Consider the following 13,159-nt stretch of genomic DNA (forward strand, 5'->3'; position numbering starts at 1 on the left):
GCTACGTGGTGCTGAATCTCAGGAGTTTTTGTTGTTGCCATTGTTTTTAGCTTTGTGAAATCCCAGCGATGCTGCTGCTTCCATCAGTGTAGCTATAATGCATGGGGACTGGATAGCTTCTATTTTGCCCTCACAGTAATGGCGACCTTGTACCTCTGTGGGGTCCCCCGAGTGTCCTGATCTCAGGACTGGTCGCAGAGTGTACCTCTTGCTCAGGGAAAAATGGGATTCTGTAGTACCAGTTCTTGGGTTTGCAGATAATATGCCCCATAACCCTACAACAAGGGTGAAGGGAGCCTAGCTCCGGGAGGCTACGGGACAGCAGAGCTCCGTGGCTATGTTTCTGTGTCTGGAATTCCACCTGCCCGACAACCACAGCTCCTGCTGCTCACTGCTACAGGAATGCCTACCAAATCTCCCTACTCTTCTCTGCGGAATGGAGCGCCATCCACTAGATTCTTCCCCCTCTCCAGGCTAAGATGCACTGTGAGCTCCTGGCTCCAGGGCTGCATCGTGGATCATCTCAGTCCTTTTCCCTTCTCACCTCCCCTATTTGTTCCTGCTTTCCCACCTTTAGATGTCAGTGCACAGATCTCTCAGGCAAGTTTGTGGGTTGAGCAGGGAATCCTTTGCTGAGTCACAGCTGTTCAAGTTGAAACTTCAAGGGGAGAGACCAAGGGGATTTCTCATGCTGCAATTTCTCTGATATCACTCTGTTTCAGAGATCAGAAGTCTGAAGTGGGTTTTGCAGGACAAAATCCAGGTTTCTAGGGTGGCATTTCTTTCTTACAGCTCTGGGGGAGAATCTTTCTGCCTTTTCCTCTTTTTAGAGGCTGCCTGTATTCCTTGGTTCACAACCCCATTTCTCTCTTCAGAGCTAACAAGATCAAATTCCTTTTCACCTTGTCATTTCTGATTAGTTTTTATATATGGTGTTAGATAATTATGGGTCCAGTTAAGTCTTTTGCATGTGGATATCCAGTTTACCCGGCACCGTTTGTTGAAAAGACTGTCCTTTCCCATTGAATGGTCATTGCCCTCTTGTCAAAAATTATTTGACCATATATGTGAGGGTTTATTCCTGAACTCTCCATTCTATTCCATTGGTCTCTATCACAGTTTCACATTGTAGTAATTACTGTATTTTAGGAATAAGTTTTGAAATAGAAGTGTGAGTCCTCTAGTTTTTTTTTCTTCTTCAAAATTGTTCCAGCTATTTGAGGCCCCTTCAGATTTTATATAAATTTTACAATAGGCTTTTCTTTCGGGATTTGGCACATAGTTTCGCTCTCAGTAGTCTGAATATTTGACTCTACTCTAAAAAAAAAGTCTTTGGGATTTTGATAGCGATTGCGACTGCTTTGTGTAGTACTGACAGCTGAACAAGATTAGTCTCCCAGTCCATGAATATGGGGTGTATTTTCATTATGTCTCTCTTCTTTTTTTAAGCTCTGTTTTGTAGTTTTCCGTGTACTAGTCTTTCACCTGCTTGGTTAATTCCTACATATTTTAATCCTTGTGATCCTCTTGTTAATGAAATTATTTTTGTAGTTTTCAGATTGTTTATTTCTTTTTTTTGGCTTTCAGTAGTCAGATTTATTTAGGTATTGATTTGAGTTTATCCTTTTAGGTTTGCTTAGCTTCTTGAATCTATGTTTATATTTTTTGCCTAACTTAGCATTTTTCAGCCTTTTATTTTCCTAGTTTTTTTCAGCATCATCCTTTCTCTTCTCCTGGTGGGACTCTAATGACATGAATGTTAGATCTTTGTGTCCCCCAGGTACCCGAGGATCTGTTAATTTAAAAAAGTCTACTTTTCACTTTGTAATTCAAAGTAAATAATTTCTATTGCTCTCTCTTCAAGTTCTCTGTATCTTTACATTCTGCTATTGTCTATGTAGGAAGCTTTTTGTTTTCCTTAATTTTTTAGTCCTAACATTTTAACTTGGGTTTTCTTTTGCTATCAGATATTCTTCTGCAGGTTGGGAAAAGCTCTTCATTTCTTTTATCATCTAAGCTGGGGGTTACCCTGTGCAAGGGACCAGGTTTCTTGATATTAAGGACCATGTCTAGACTGACATGTTGGCCCATAGCACATGGTGGCTGGGCATTTGTCTAGTTTGTTTTTAATACTTTTAAGGTTCTGAAGCCTCTGAAGGCCAAGGAATCAGGCAGAGGTCTTGAATTATGGGTGGTGAACCCTCTCATCCATGAGGAATTCAGCACCCATCTGTGCCAGAGCTAGGACCCCAGGCTGCAGTGAGGGTGCCAGGTGTGTCGAGCAGAGGCCTAATGGTTAAGACCCCAGTGCCTGGGGCCAAGCACTGCCTTCCTCCAGCTCAAGTCAGACACTCCTGAGAGGGCAGCCTGACACAGGCCTCAGGGACCATCAGCAGTATCTCCAGACCAAGCACAATTCTAGACTCCTGGATGTTCTAGAAATGCCTGCACCAACTCTTCAAGCCCTGACAGAGATGAACACTGGGAGCAGAACCACAGACAGCCTTTGTTTTTAAGACTTTATTTATAAACATCCACTGGGGCATAGAGCACCTCACTGATGCCCACCATGCTGTGCCTGCTGTGCAGGTGGCCTCCCGCACAGGGGCTTGGGGTTCCACAATTTCCGATGTTGTGGCCTTAAGCTGCTTAAGTGTTACTGTGACCTGAGTTCTGTGATTAGGAAAACAACTAACTTTTACCCAGAAAATACATTGGATTTCTGCTAGCATATCTGTGCCCCTTTCTAGATACACTAGTGGTAAGACCAGCCTGGAAGGGATTCGCACCAAGGGGAGAAGAAAGTCAGAAGAGGAGGTGCTGCCTCCGCCATCATCCCAGGAACCGACCCTGCAAGGTCACACCAGGTGCTGGGGAAACAAAGACCCTGCCCGTGGAGAGCCCAGGGCAGGCCCAGGAACCCTACTGTACCTGGGGAAATGTGTGCAGGCCACCTCAGGCGAGTCTGGGGCGCACTTTCGGGAAGGCTGCTCTGCAGCAGATGTGGCACCAGGAATGCTCACAACACTACAAGGCAGAGCTGGACACGTGGGCTCATTTCTATAGCTCCTGCTGCGCGCCCCCACCAGGTATAAGGAAGTGTGAAGAGGCTGAGAGAGCCCGGAGATGAGAAAGGAAAACGTCTACCCAGACCATTGCCCGGACCTGCCTCTCCACACACTATGCATTCCTGCAGCACCCCAGGTGCGGGGGGTGTGGCAACTGTGAGCCAAGACGTTGGAACAGGAGTTGTAGACAGGACGGGGTAAGGGTGACCTAGGGGAAAATGCCACTTTGGGGAGCACCCATAGACGGGTCTGGCACACCGTGGAGCCACCACGCTGATTCTCATGATTCCTGCAGGTGTCATCCTTGGACAGGAGCACAGGGTGCGAGTGCCCTGTCTGCTCAGTGTAAGGCCCAGTCTCTCCTGGGATGTGCTGGGCTCAAACCTCCAACTCTTGCTCCTGGAGCCGGTTTTCTGCTCACACCAGGGTTCCTAACGTGTGGACCCCACACCAACTGCTGCTTCACAGGAGAAACTGTCAGCAGTGCAGACTCAACCCCAAGTGGAAGCTCTCAACTCAGGGAGCAGGCGAACCAGGGAGTGAGAGCTGGTCCAGCCTGGACAGTGGTCTCTTCGAGGCTGCGATGCCCAGAGAACCTGTTGCTCCAGCAGCAAGTGACTCTGTTCCCTTCCTACTCCTAATAGGCACTTCAGGACAGATGACACAGGCATCCTGTTACGTTTCTGGCAGCCGAGGGCTGGTCCTGTCTGTTCCCATACCCTGTCTCCTCAGCAGAGGGGAAGCCTCAGCATTTTGCAGCAGATGGCTCAGACTCCAGGCCTCCCCAGCTCACATCTCCCACTGTGGGCTGAGCAGCGCCTGGGGCAGCAGAGGGTGGCCCTTCAGTTCCCAGTGAGGGCCAGAAAGGAGGGGAAAATACATTTGACCCTTGACGGCATGGGTTTGAACTGCATGGGTCCACTTACATGTGCATTTTTCCAATAAATGTAAGTGTATTTTTTCTTCCTTAGAGCTTTCTTAATATTTTTTTCTAGTTTTACTGTATGAATACAGTATATAATACACATAGTACACAAAATATGTGTTAATCAACTATGTTACCTATAAGGCTTCTGGTCAATAGTAGTTTATTATTAGTAGTTAAGTTTTGAGGGAGTCAGAAATTGTACTGAGGTTTTTGACTACGCTGTTCAAGGGTGAGCTGTATAATTTGTTTCAATTAAAAGCTAATCATTTGGTAGGAAAAAAGTTTAAGACAATGGAATTTTCTAGTGGTGACTCCTCATCTCACAGTCCTGCACATCGGCCCCTCCCAGGGAGGGGACTGTCATGTACAAAGAGCATTTAATTAATTTATTTATTTCTTTACACATAACTGAAGTGATGTTACAGTACATAAGTTATTTACAACTGTGCAGTAATGTGTTGCAAAATAAATTATCTAGAAGGCAGCAAAAGTACATTGTGAATGTGTATAAAACTGTACAGCGTTTACGGGTACACTTTTTATATGATTATTGGCTCTGTAGTGTTTCAAGTTATGTTCTCAGAAAGAGAAACAAAATGCCCAAGATTAAAGGAAAAAATATACAAACCACGTGGATTTGACTCCATTAAAAACACAACTGGAGAGTCCTGGCTCTGTGTCCCTCTGTGGCAGGCAGGTGGGCGGCACAGTGTCCCAGCCCCAGTCTGAGGCCTGTGGCTATCAGCAGCTCCATGGCAACAGGACTGCAGCCAGGATGGCACTCTCCCTGCTCTGACCTGAAGGTCACAGTTTGTGAGGAGTGGACACCTTAATTTTATTTCCTTTAGTTGATCAGAATGGAACAAGAACTTTTTAAAAACACAATCCGTTCTGCAGCTTCTGAAATGCCCGTGCAGCTGGCTGGAAAACAGACCGCAAGGCCGCCGTGTCTGTCCCCGAGGTCTCCTTGTCCTCCCTTGGCAGCTGGTATAAAAGAGCCTTGCTCCAGGGGGCAAAGTGCAGGTTTTTCCCTGGGTGTTCCTACGTGAGGGACAAGGCCTCCTTCCGCTGCCTGGACTCAGCAGCAGCGCTGGGCTGACCCATGTGGCCCTTGCTTGTGTCCTGTGCAGCTGTCCTGTGTGCATCAGGCTGGCAGAAGCACAAAGTCATCATTGACATCTACCATGGGCACGTAGAAGGATGGCACCTCATTCACACACAGGGACTTGTGCCCGGCGGGGTCCAGTTCCTGGACCTTCAGCTGCCACTCCATCCTCTGCACAGCGTTGAGGGCCGCAGCCTCATGCTGCTGCCGCATCAGGAGACATGTCTGCATGGAAAGCACAGCAGGTGAGGAAGTGAAGGCAAGACCCCAGCCCACCCACTATGGTGCTCAAGCAAGAGGACTGGGCCAGGACCCCCCTGCCCACTCACCCTGCTGCAATATCCACTGGGAGGACAGGGCTGAGGGACCTGCGCCAAGCTCTGGCTGCAGGATGGCCTGCCTCTGTGCCTGGCCCGCAGCACCAGACTGACTGTCGGACCACCCCAACCTTCTCATCTTGCCCTGTGAGTGGTCTTACTGACCACATAAGTCGTCTACCCCTGCTCTGTGCCCCTACCCTCCATGGGTTTCACAACAGCATCTAATTAGAATTTGCAACTAATTTCCTTTTGTTTTACAATTATTTTATATATAGGTAGTAATATTAATTTCACATGCATTTATATTAGAAATGTCTTTTCAAAGTACGTTTACTTTTTAAAAAGGTTACCTATGGTTTAAGTTTTAAAGTGTTTAGTCTTCATTGGGTATATTATTAAATGGGTAATAAATCATATTAAGTAGGTACAAAGTTAAAAACTAAAATAATGATTCACTGATTACTGAAATGGGACATTATCAGCTGTAGCACATGAGGATCTGGGGTGGGACATATTCTGGGAACAAAGGGGATTCAGACATGGCCAGGCAGAAGACCATACTTTTGATTAAGAAAGTCTGACAATGTTACAGGGACTGTAGAGCAACATAATCTTATTTTCTTAGATGTAGACTCAAGAAAATATTTGGGACAGAATATTACAATGCATGATTTGCTTGAAAGTAATTTTTTAAAAAGTGTGTTGACGGCATGGGGGAAAAAATCTTCCTCAATCTTTAGTCTTCTGGAAATAACCACTGTGTGCTGCAGTGTAGCAGTCATAGCTCGAACTGTCTTCCAACATGTGCGCTGGAATGTGTCTGGACCTCAGGATGGACCGTCTTCATTAAGCAGCTCAGATACCCTCACAAGTCAGGCCACATCTGCCCAATTTAAAATGTTTTATAGTATTTCAATCTTCAGATGTTCCCACACTCCATTTATTCACAGATTTATTGATGGGCTTCTGGGGCTTCCATTTTATTGGGTTGTTCCAATGAACTTTTGTTTTTACACATCCCTCAGTTTTAAACAACTGAAGTGAACTTGCTAAGTTAGGTGGTCAAAAACACTGTGAAATTTGATGCTGTTTACCCTACAAAACTACCAAAGGACACTTGTCCCCAACTGCAGGAGGCTGGCAGTCTGTCTTTCTAAATAGGATCCAGTTTACTGGTGGTTCTGAAACGAATGGCCACATGGAACATGGCCTCATGAAAGTGTTGCTGCTTCCTCTCTTTCATGCGCTGACTCCACATGCTTCACTAATTTTTGTTTCTATCTACTTTTTTCCTTGTTAAGTTTATAAACCCTTTTGTATGTTAAGGAAATTGGACTTATGTAGCATTTTTAATGTACATTTAACGTCTAATTTTAATGTGGTTAAAAATTCTCTCTCTTGCTATAGGAGAATCTTCCCTGCGGCTCCCTTCAGGCCTGACTGGTGGTGGATGAAGAGCAACGGTGTGACTCCGCAACCATCACTTTGGAGTTGGGCCTCACCTCAGCTGCACCTGTACCCGCACCCGCACCCGCATCATGATGAGGCACTGGGGCCTGAAACATCACATGGGCTTGTTCTCTGCTCTGGGCTTTCTGTCCACTCCATGTGGCACCTGTGCACACTACTATAGCACCATGGTCATGAGTTGCTGAAGTCAGGGGCATGGGTAAGGCTGGCATCCTGGAAACACTGTCTTACTCTCCAAGTACAGGTTACCACAGGGTTGGGATGGGGGAGATTTGGATTTCCCTGCATCAGCTCTGTAGCTCTCAGTGAGAAGAGCAGTAGGCACAGCCTACTCGGCCCTGCCTCATAAAACTTCCTGACCTTGTGCTGACTTGTGTGCTAATTCTGTTAACTGGCACATTGTTGGTAAGTTTCATGGCTGGTTCTTATGAGTGATCCCATGTGCAACTCTATCAACTGAAGATGAGGATTTGCTTCTTACTTGCTAATCTTTCTATCTCCCACCCATCCTCTGGCTTGCTGCACTGGTCAGCACGTCCAGAGCAGTGGTGATGGGTGTATGCTGTGACCTTTGAGGAGGGCTCAAGGTGGGGTCCCACAGAGGTCTGACCGCCAGCTGGTGACAGGAGCTGCTCCCCGCACACCTGGACAGGAGGGAAGATACTCTAAGGAGGCAACATGGGGGTGGGGAGACCCTGAAAGTATCAGCTGGGTTCAGAAAGAGTCTGAAACTGTCACCTCCAAACATGGGACCCAGCACCAGCCTCCCCAACCCAGTAGACTCCTGGGGGCTCCCAGCCCAGGTGCAGTTTGGGTGGAGTACGGAACACTCACCTTCATGCGATCGTACTTGTCATCCACATCCTGGAGCCAGGAGATGAACTGGCGGGCGTTAAACCGATCTCGCACAGACTTGTTCTCATCACCCTGGTGAAGAAATTAAGTACGGGCAATTTGATGGGGGAACAAGGGAGAAGGCAAACCTGCAGGTGTTTCAAATCCCCCTTCCTAAGTGAAGAGTAAAAGCTGAGCCTCATTCCTGAATCAACATGTTGTAATCACACTCAAGGACAGACCAGTGTGACCCCTGGCCCCTCTCCTCCCTACATGGCTTTTATAATATACCTAGGAGGTTATGGGCCATCTGGATGCCACCTGTGGTGGCGCTGTCCTGGGGGTGACTTGGGACACCCCCATCAGAGCTTTCTGCATGTCTGTTACAATGCCCATGGAAAACCAATTGGGAAGCCCTCAGACTCCAGCCTGCACTGCTTTTGGAGGCCACGTGTAGGCACATGGTAAAACTGTCAATGGCATGTTTTAATATCTTCTGTTTGTGAACACTGAAAGTAATTTTTTTTTTTGTAAAGGCTGTCTCAGAGGCTTGACATGGTTGAGGGCCAGCTTCCTGTTTTTACTCTGTAGGAGTGCTACCTTGATGTCACCATCCTCAAATATGGCAGAATCTTCACCTGTGATGGACTATGGTTTACAAATGGCCTTAGGAGGGAACAGGAGACAATAGAGTAGGTAGTTTTCACAGACTCCTGCTGTCTAGTTCTCCCCGGATGTTGGGGTGGTCAACACGCTGGGAAGAACATATGAAAGTCAGTCACAGGTACATGTGTGATGACCACCTGCTGGCTGAGCCTAGGACCCACACCAAACATATTTGAGGGAAAGAAGCTGCAGCCTAGAGCCTCCCTTTGACATTCAGAAGGAATGCAGGAACTCCCTTAAAGATCAGCAGATTCCCTGTCTTTCTTCTTGCAGATGTGAAACTTTCGAACACCTAACCCTGAAGTAATCACTTGATTCCCCAACCAAATATTTTGTTTTACAGTTTGACAAATGTTTTCTTTTAGAAAAAACTTGTGATACATAGTATGTTAGATGGGGACACTTTTAAAGGTGTATCTTTAAAGGTTGGACATTAAATGAATGAAAAGCCCTTAATGCCCTAATCAAAAAATTTTAACTGAAAACCACTGAAACGCTGTATGTTACCACACAGCCACAGCCAACCTGGGAATGCTGTTCAGAACCCCAGGGGTCCACAAGATCCCAACACAGCAGGAGTTCATGCCAGCCAGGGGACTCGCGGCATCTGTCAAGTAGGGGACTGGGCATCAAGGCCTGAACAGTGAAGGGGGCAGCAGGAGAGGCCCAAGAAAGCAACAGTGTTTCTGGAAAGCCCACATGAGCAGGGGCATGGGGCCAAGAGGCAGAGGGCAGGCCCAGAATGACACATGCTGGGTTGTTTCTAAAAAGCTCATGGTGATTGCTGAGGAAATGAATAAACTGGGAAATAAAACCCAGGACAGCCAGCCTCAGAAGGCCCGGCGTGAGTGCAGTGGGCAATAGGAGGTGGGGAGAAACAGCCAGGCTCAGGATGGACACTGAAGGACATGAGAGACCACTCTGCACAGTTTAAGCCATGGCGATGTCCACGGACAGGTCAAGAGGCAGTTGAAAACTCCTGAAGCTGGGGGTTGCCTGGCGGTGGAACCACTTAACTACACAGTCTTGTACACCGGCAGAAAGAGGTGGGGAGACCCATGGGGTGGGGCACCCACACTCAAATGGTTAGTGACAGGTCAGGTTGGGTGGGGGAAGCAGATGGTATGACCACATGAGCCAAATCTAACACTGGGGGTGAGGAGAGCCAGGATGACCAGCTGGAGTGAACAAGGAAGGGCTGCCCTGTGCTCTGCTGCCTGGCCTGCACCACACCATTGGGTAAGTTCTAACAGGACCCTGGGGCCCACATGCCCATGGCTGGGGGGCCAGAGAGGGAACTACTGCTATGCTAAGAAGTGCTGGGCCCCCATACCTCTTGACCTCTGGCTTCAAGGCCTGCTGCCACTGTCACCATGGTGGTGGCAAGGCCACCACTGTCTACAGCATCATAGCCTCCCATGAGGCCTTCACTGCAGAAGGCTATTTATGCAGCATCTCTGGGTGCTGCGCATCCTAATCTATGTGTTTTAGAGGAAAGTTTAACTCTTCAAGTGACTGAAAACTGAGGCCCAGCCCAACCCAGTAACACGAAAGCTTGCGCCCAAAAGGACCCTGGAATGGGACTTTGGAGAGCCCATGTGGCATCTTATGACATCAGCATTCCATGTACTGCGGTTGGATCACCCCTGCCTCTCCTGTCCCAGGGAATAGATCTGCTCATCTGATCAGCATAGAGTCTGTGGGATGTGGGTGTTTCCTACTCTTGTCTATGTGTGTAGCTAAAGCTTAGAAGGCCCAGTTCTTGGAAGTCAAGCGTAAGTGCACAGCCTTGGTGACCACTGACCTGGCTTTCCAGAGGCATGTTGTAGACCTCAGAGTCCAGCAGCATGGTGCAGGCACTGAATGGCACTGCCTGGTTCGCGATGGTCCTCGCTGCCCGGCAGTGTACCCGCAGGATCTCCTGTTCGCAGGAGACGATCAATTTTTCCTGGCGGACAAAAACCACATGAGCCAATCCTAAAAGGGCAGGATATAGCCTAAGCCCACACCCCCAACCCAAGACCTCTTCTTACCCGCTCAATGCTGTGTTGCAGGCGCAGCTTCCCCCTCACGGCCTCCTGCTGCTTGAAAAGTTCCTTCAGGGGCTCCGCCAGGGAGGGAGGGGGTGCGATCTGCAGTCACAAAGGGTGAGAGGGAAGGGTTAAACAGGGGCTGGAAACCTCCACCACCAACACTGACCAAGTCTTTCCTGAAGACGCACCTCTGGTCACATGAAATACAAGAGGGACCAGGTAATTCCCTGGAAACTAGATGCTTGTACACAAGAGAGCAGGTGAATGACCCCAAAAGGAACACTACACAGCTATGGAAAAGAATGAGGGGGAATGAGTTTCAGAGACAGTGGTAAGTGTAAAAAGCAAAGTACAGAGTATCTACACCGCTACTCTTTGTGCAAAAAGAAATGACAAAGACAGTAGAGGCGCAAGCAGAGGACAAGGGAGAGGAGGATGATGCAGGGCTGTTTCCTTTATTAACAGTGAGGTTTCATGTCCCCCAAAATAAACCCCAGGCACCAGCATGGAACACACAACAGAGCCTGACTATCCTACTGGGGATCACAGGGGGAAGAGAATGCTGACCTGGATCACTTTGGAGAAGACATCATGAGGCAAAAGACCAAAGAACCACCCACAAATGTCATCTTCTAACCGGTGTAGGCATTTCCTGGGTGGACCAGTGCTTGTGAAACAAGACACGCACACTGGGAATGAACAGTCCAGTAAACACATTGCAAGTAAGAAGCACCAAGTCTCTCTCAAACAAGGAAGGTGCAAGCACAGGATGAAGTCAAGATTTCAATGTAGATCAGATGGAAGGATATGGAGTAATATGCCTCCCTTGGCCATGTCACGCAGGACAGTAAGCATATCCTGTACCCAGGACGTGGTTTCTAAATACCATGTGCACTAGAAGGGACCATGTGGTTTAATGTCAGGGCTCAGCTGGAACATGCTGTGGGGCTGTAAAGTAAGAATGTGCTCAGAAAGACAGGGAAACTTGAAGGAGTTCCTTATGGCCAAGGCTGGAATGATCTGCACACAAAATAAGTTATAATACCTTTTATGTTGGATTACAGGAGAATTCCAATCACTAAACACATATAGATAGAAACAAAATCAGCAGTAGACCAACACCACAAAGGGAAAGACAGTAACTACACAGTGACGAGGAGACTTGGGCCACTGTCTCCAGGACGTAGCTGCTGACACCAAGAACCAGACACAATGCACTAAGACCTCACATCACATCAGTGCATTCTCACCAAAAACATGCCTTTTAGTCCAGTTGTGACCATCAGACCAAACACCTAATCAGTAATCCTCAAAGTGTCACCAAACTGTGCCTTTCAAGAAGATGAGGGATGGGTGGCCCAGGAGGAGCAGCAGCATCCCAGGGCCCAGTGAAGGGCACACATACACTCTGTGCTTTTAACTTTGTCTGTTTAAAATTAGCTCAGAATAAGACATTAGAACATTTAGCTGGTCTCTTCAGTGGCACATGTCGCTCATCAGGTGCTGTTCCATCCCTCTTTGCCTGAAAGGACTCCACCCCATGGAACCCTGGTATGCCTTCCTCTTCTGACTCTACCTGGGTTGCCCACAGGTGGTACCAGGTAGGAAGGCATGAATATACCTAAGTGACACACTTAGGTATAAGCCACTTGTGGATCCTCAAGAGAACACACCAAGACCTGGTGCCATAGCTGCTGGAACAAGGCCTCTGTCTCAGGTGGCATGACAGGGGCCCCAAGCCTCTGGCCTGGGGAGAAATCCAGGAATGCCTTACCTGTCTGCCCTCACCTAACAGTGTGGGTGCTCACTTATGTGATAACAGGAAGTGAAACATCTAGAAAGGTAAAAATCCGGTAAAACAGAAACAGACCACTGACAGGGTAAACCCTAGGGAGTAGGAGTACAGTGACCTTTACAACTTCATTTTCTAAATTTTGTATGGTGGTCACGGTACTCTTTTATTTTGGTAACTAAAATTTAAACAGCAGCTCTGGCTAGTATGGCTCAGTGGATTGAGTGTCGGCCTGTAAACCAAAGGGCCGTCAGTTCGATTCTGAGTCAGGGTGCATACCTGGGTTGCAGGCCTGGTCCTTAAAGTAGGGGCATATGAGAGGCAACCCCACACACGGATGTTTCTCTCCTCCTCTTTCTCACCCCCCCCACCCAAATTAAATAAATAATATCTTTAAAATTTTAACAAAACAACAAAGTCTCACCACACAACAAACCTTAGGCCGGATTTTTATGAACCTAGTGACCCAGAGAAAGCCAAGTAGCTGGATCCTCCCAGGCCAGACAAGGGGTTAGGGCGCCAAAAGGGAGAGTGATGTTGATGATATCCCACTGGGTTCAAAGCTAGCCTTGCTCCCTGGGAACAAATCACTGGGCTAGGTGGGGGAGGGTGGTGGCCCTGGCAGCTGAACTCCCCCATGCCTCAGTAACTGAACCCACTATCAGAGTTTGCTCCCCCTTGTTCAGAAGACACTGGGTGTCACTCCTAGTTAGTTGGGCTTTCTGCTTGATAGCCAGCCAGCAGATACACTGACTTCTGGAACACCAAGGTCTGAGAGCAGAATTTATGCATCCAACATGACTCTCCTCTGGGACAGGCTGACAGTGTGGGCTGCATGCCCAGGCCTTCCCGGCCCCGGGGAATCGGCTCATCCTGACCAGCATTCATTCAATAGCTGTGACTGAAGCCCATTCTAGGCCTTAACGGACAAATCAAACAGAAG

At 47.9% G+C, this 13,159-nt stretch overlaps 1 protein-coding gene across 3 annotated transcripts in view; it reads right to left on the reverse strand.

The window, feature by feature from the left end:
* Positions 1 to 4,046: 4,046 nt before the first annotated feature.
* The window catches only part of ANKRD11 (ankyrin repeat domain containing 11), a 213,681-nt gene continuing 204,568 nt past the window's right edge, over positions 4,047 to 13,159 (reverse strand). For all 3 annotated transcript variants that reach the window (XM_054588966.1, XM_054588967.1, XM_054588968.1), the window contains 4 exons: positions 10,425 to 10,523; positions 10,196 to 10,339; positions 7,726 to 7,818; positions 4,047 to 5,326 (listed from right to left, as the gene is read on the reverse strand). In XM_054588966.1, coding sequence (XP_054444941.1) covers positions 5,141 to 5,326; positions 7,726 to 7,818; positions 10,196 to 10,339; positions 10,425 to 10,523 — 522 coding nt within the window. In that variant the 3' untranslated portion in view covers positions 4,047 to 5,140. The remainder of the gene's footprint in view (positions 5,327 to 7,725; positions 7,819 to 10,195; positions 10,340 to 10,424; positions 10,524 to 13,159) is intronic.

Source organism: Pteronotus mesoamericanus, unplaced genomic scaffold, assembly GCF_021234165.1.
Source record: "Pteronotus mesoamericanus isolate MK-2021 breed Mesoamerican mustached bat unplaced genomic scaffold, CSHL_Meso_final scaffold_165, whole genome shotgun sequence".
In the NCBI taxonomy this organism is placed as follows: Eukaryota; Metazoa; Chordata; class Mammalia; order Chiroptera; family Mormoopidae; genus Pteronotus; species Pteronotus mesoamericanus.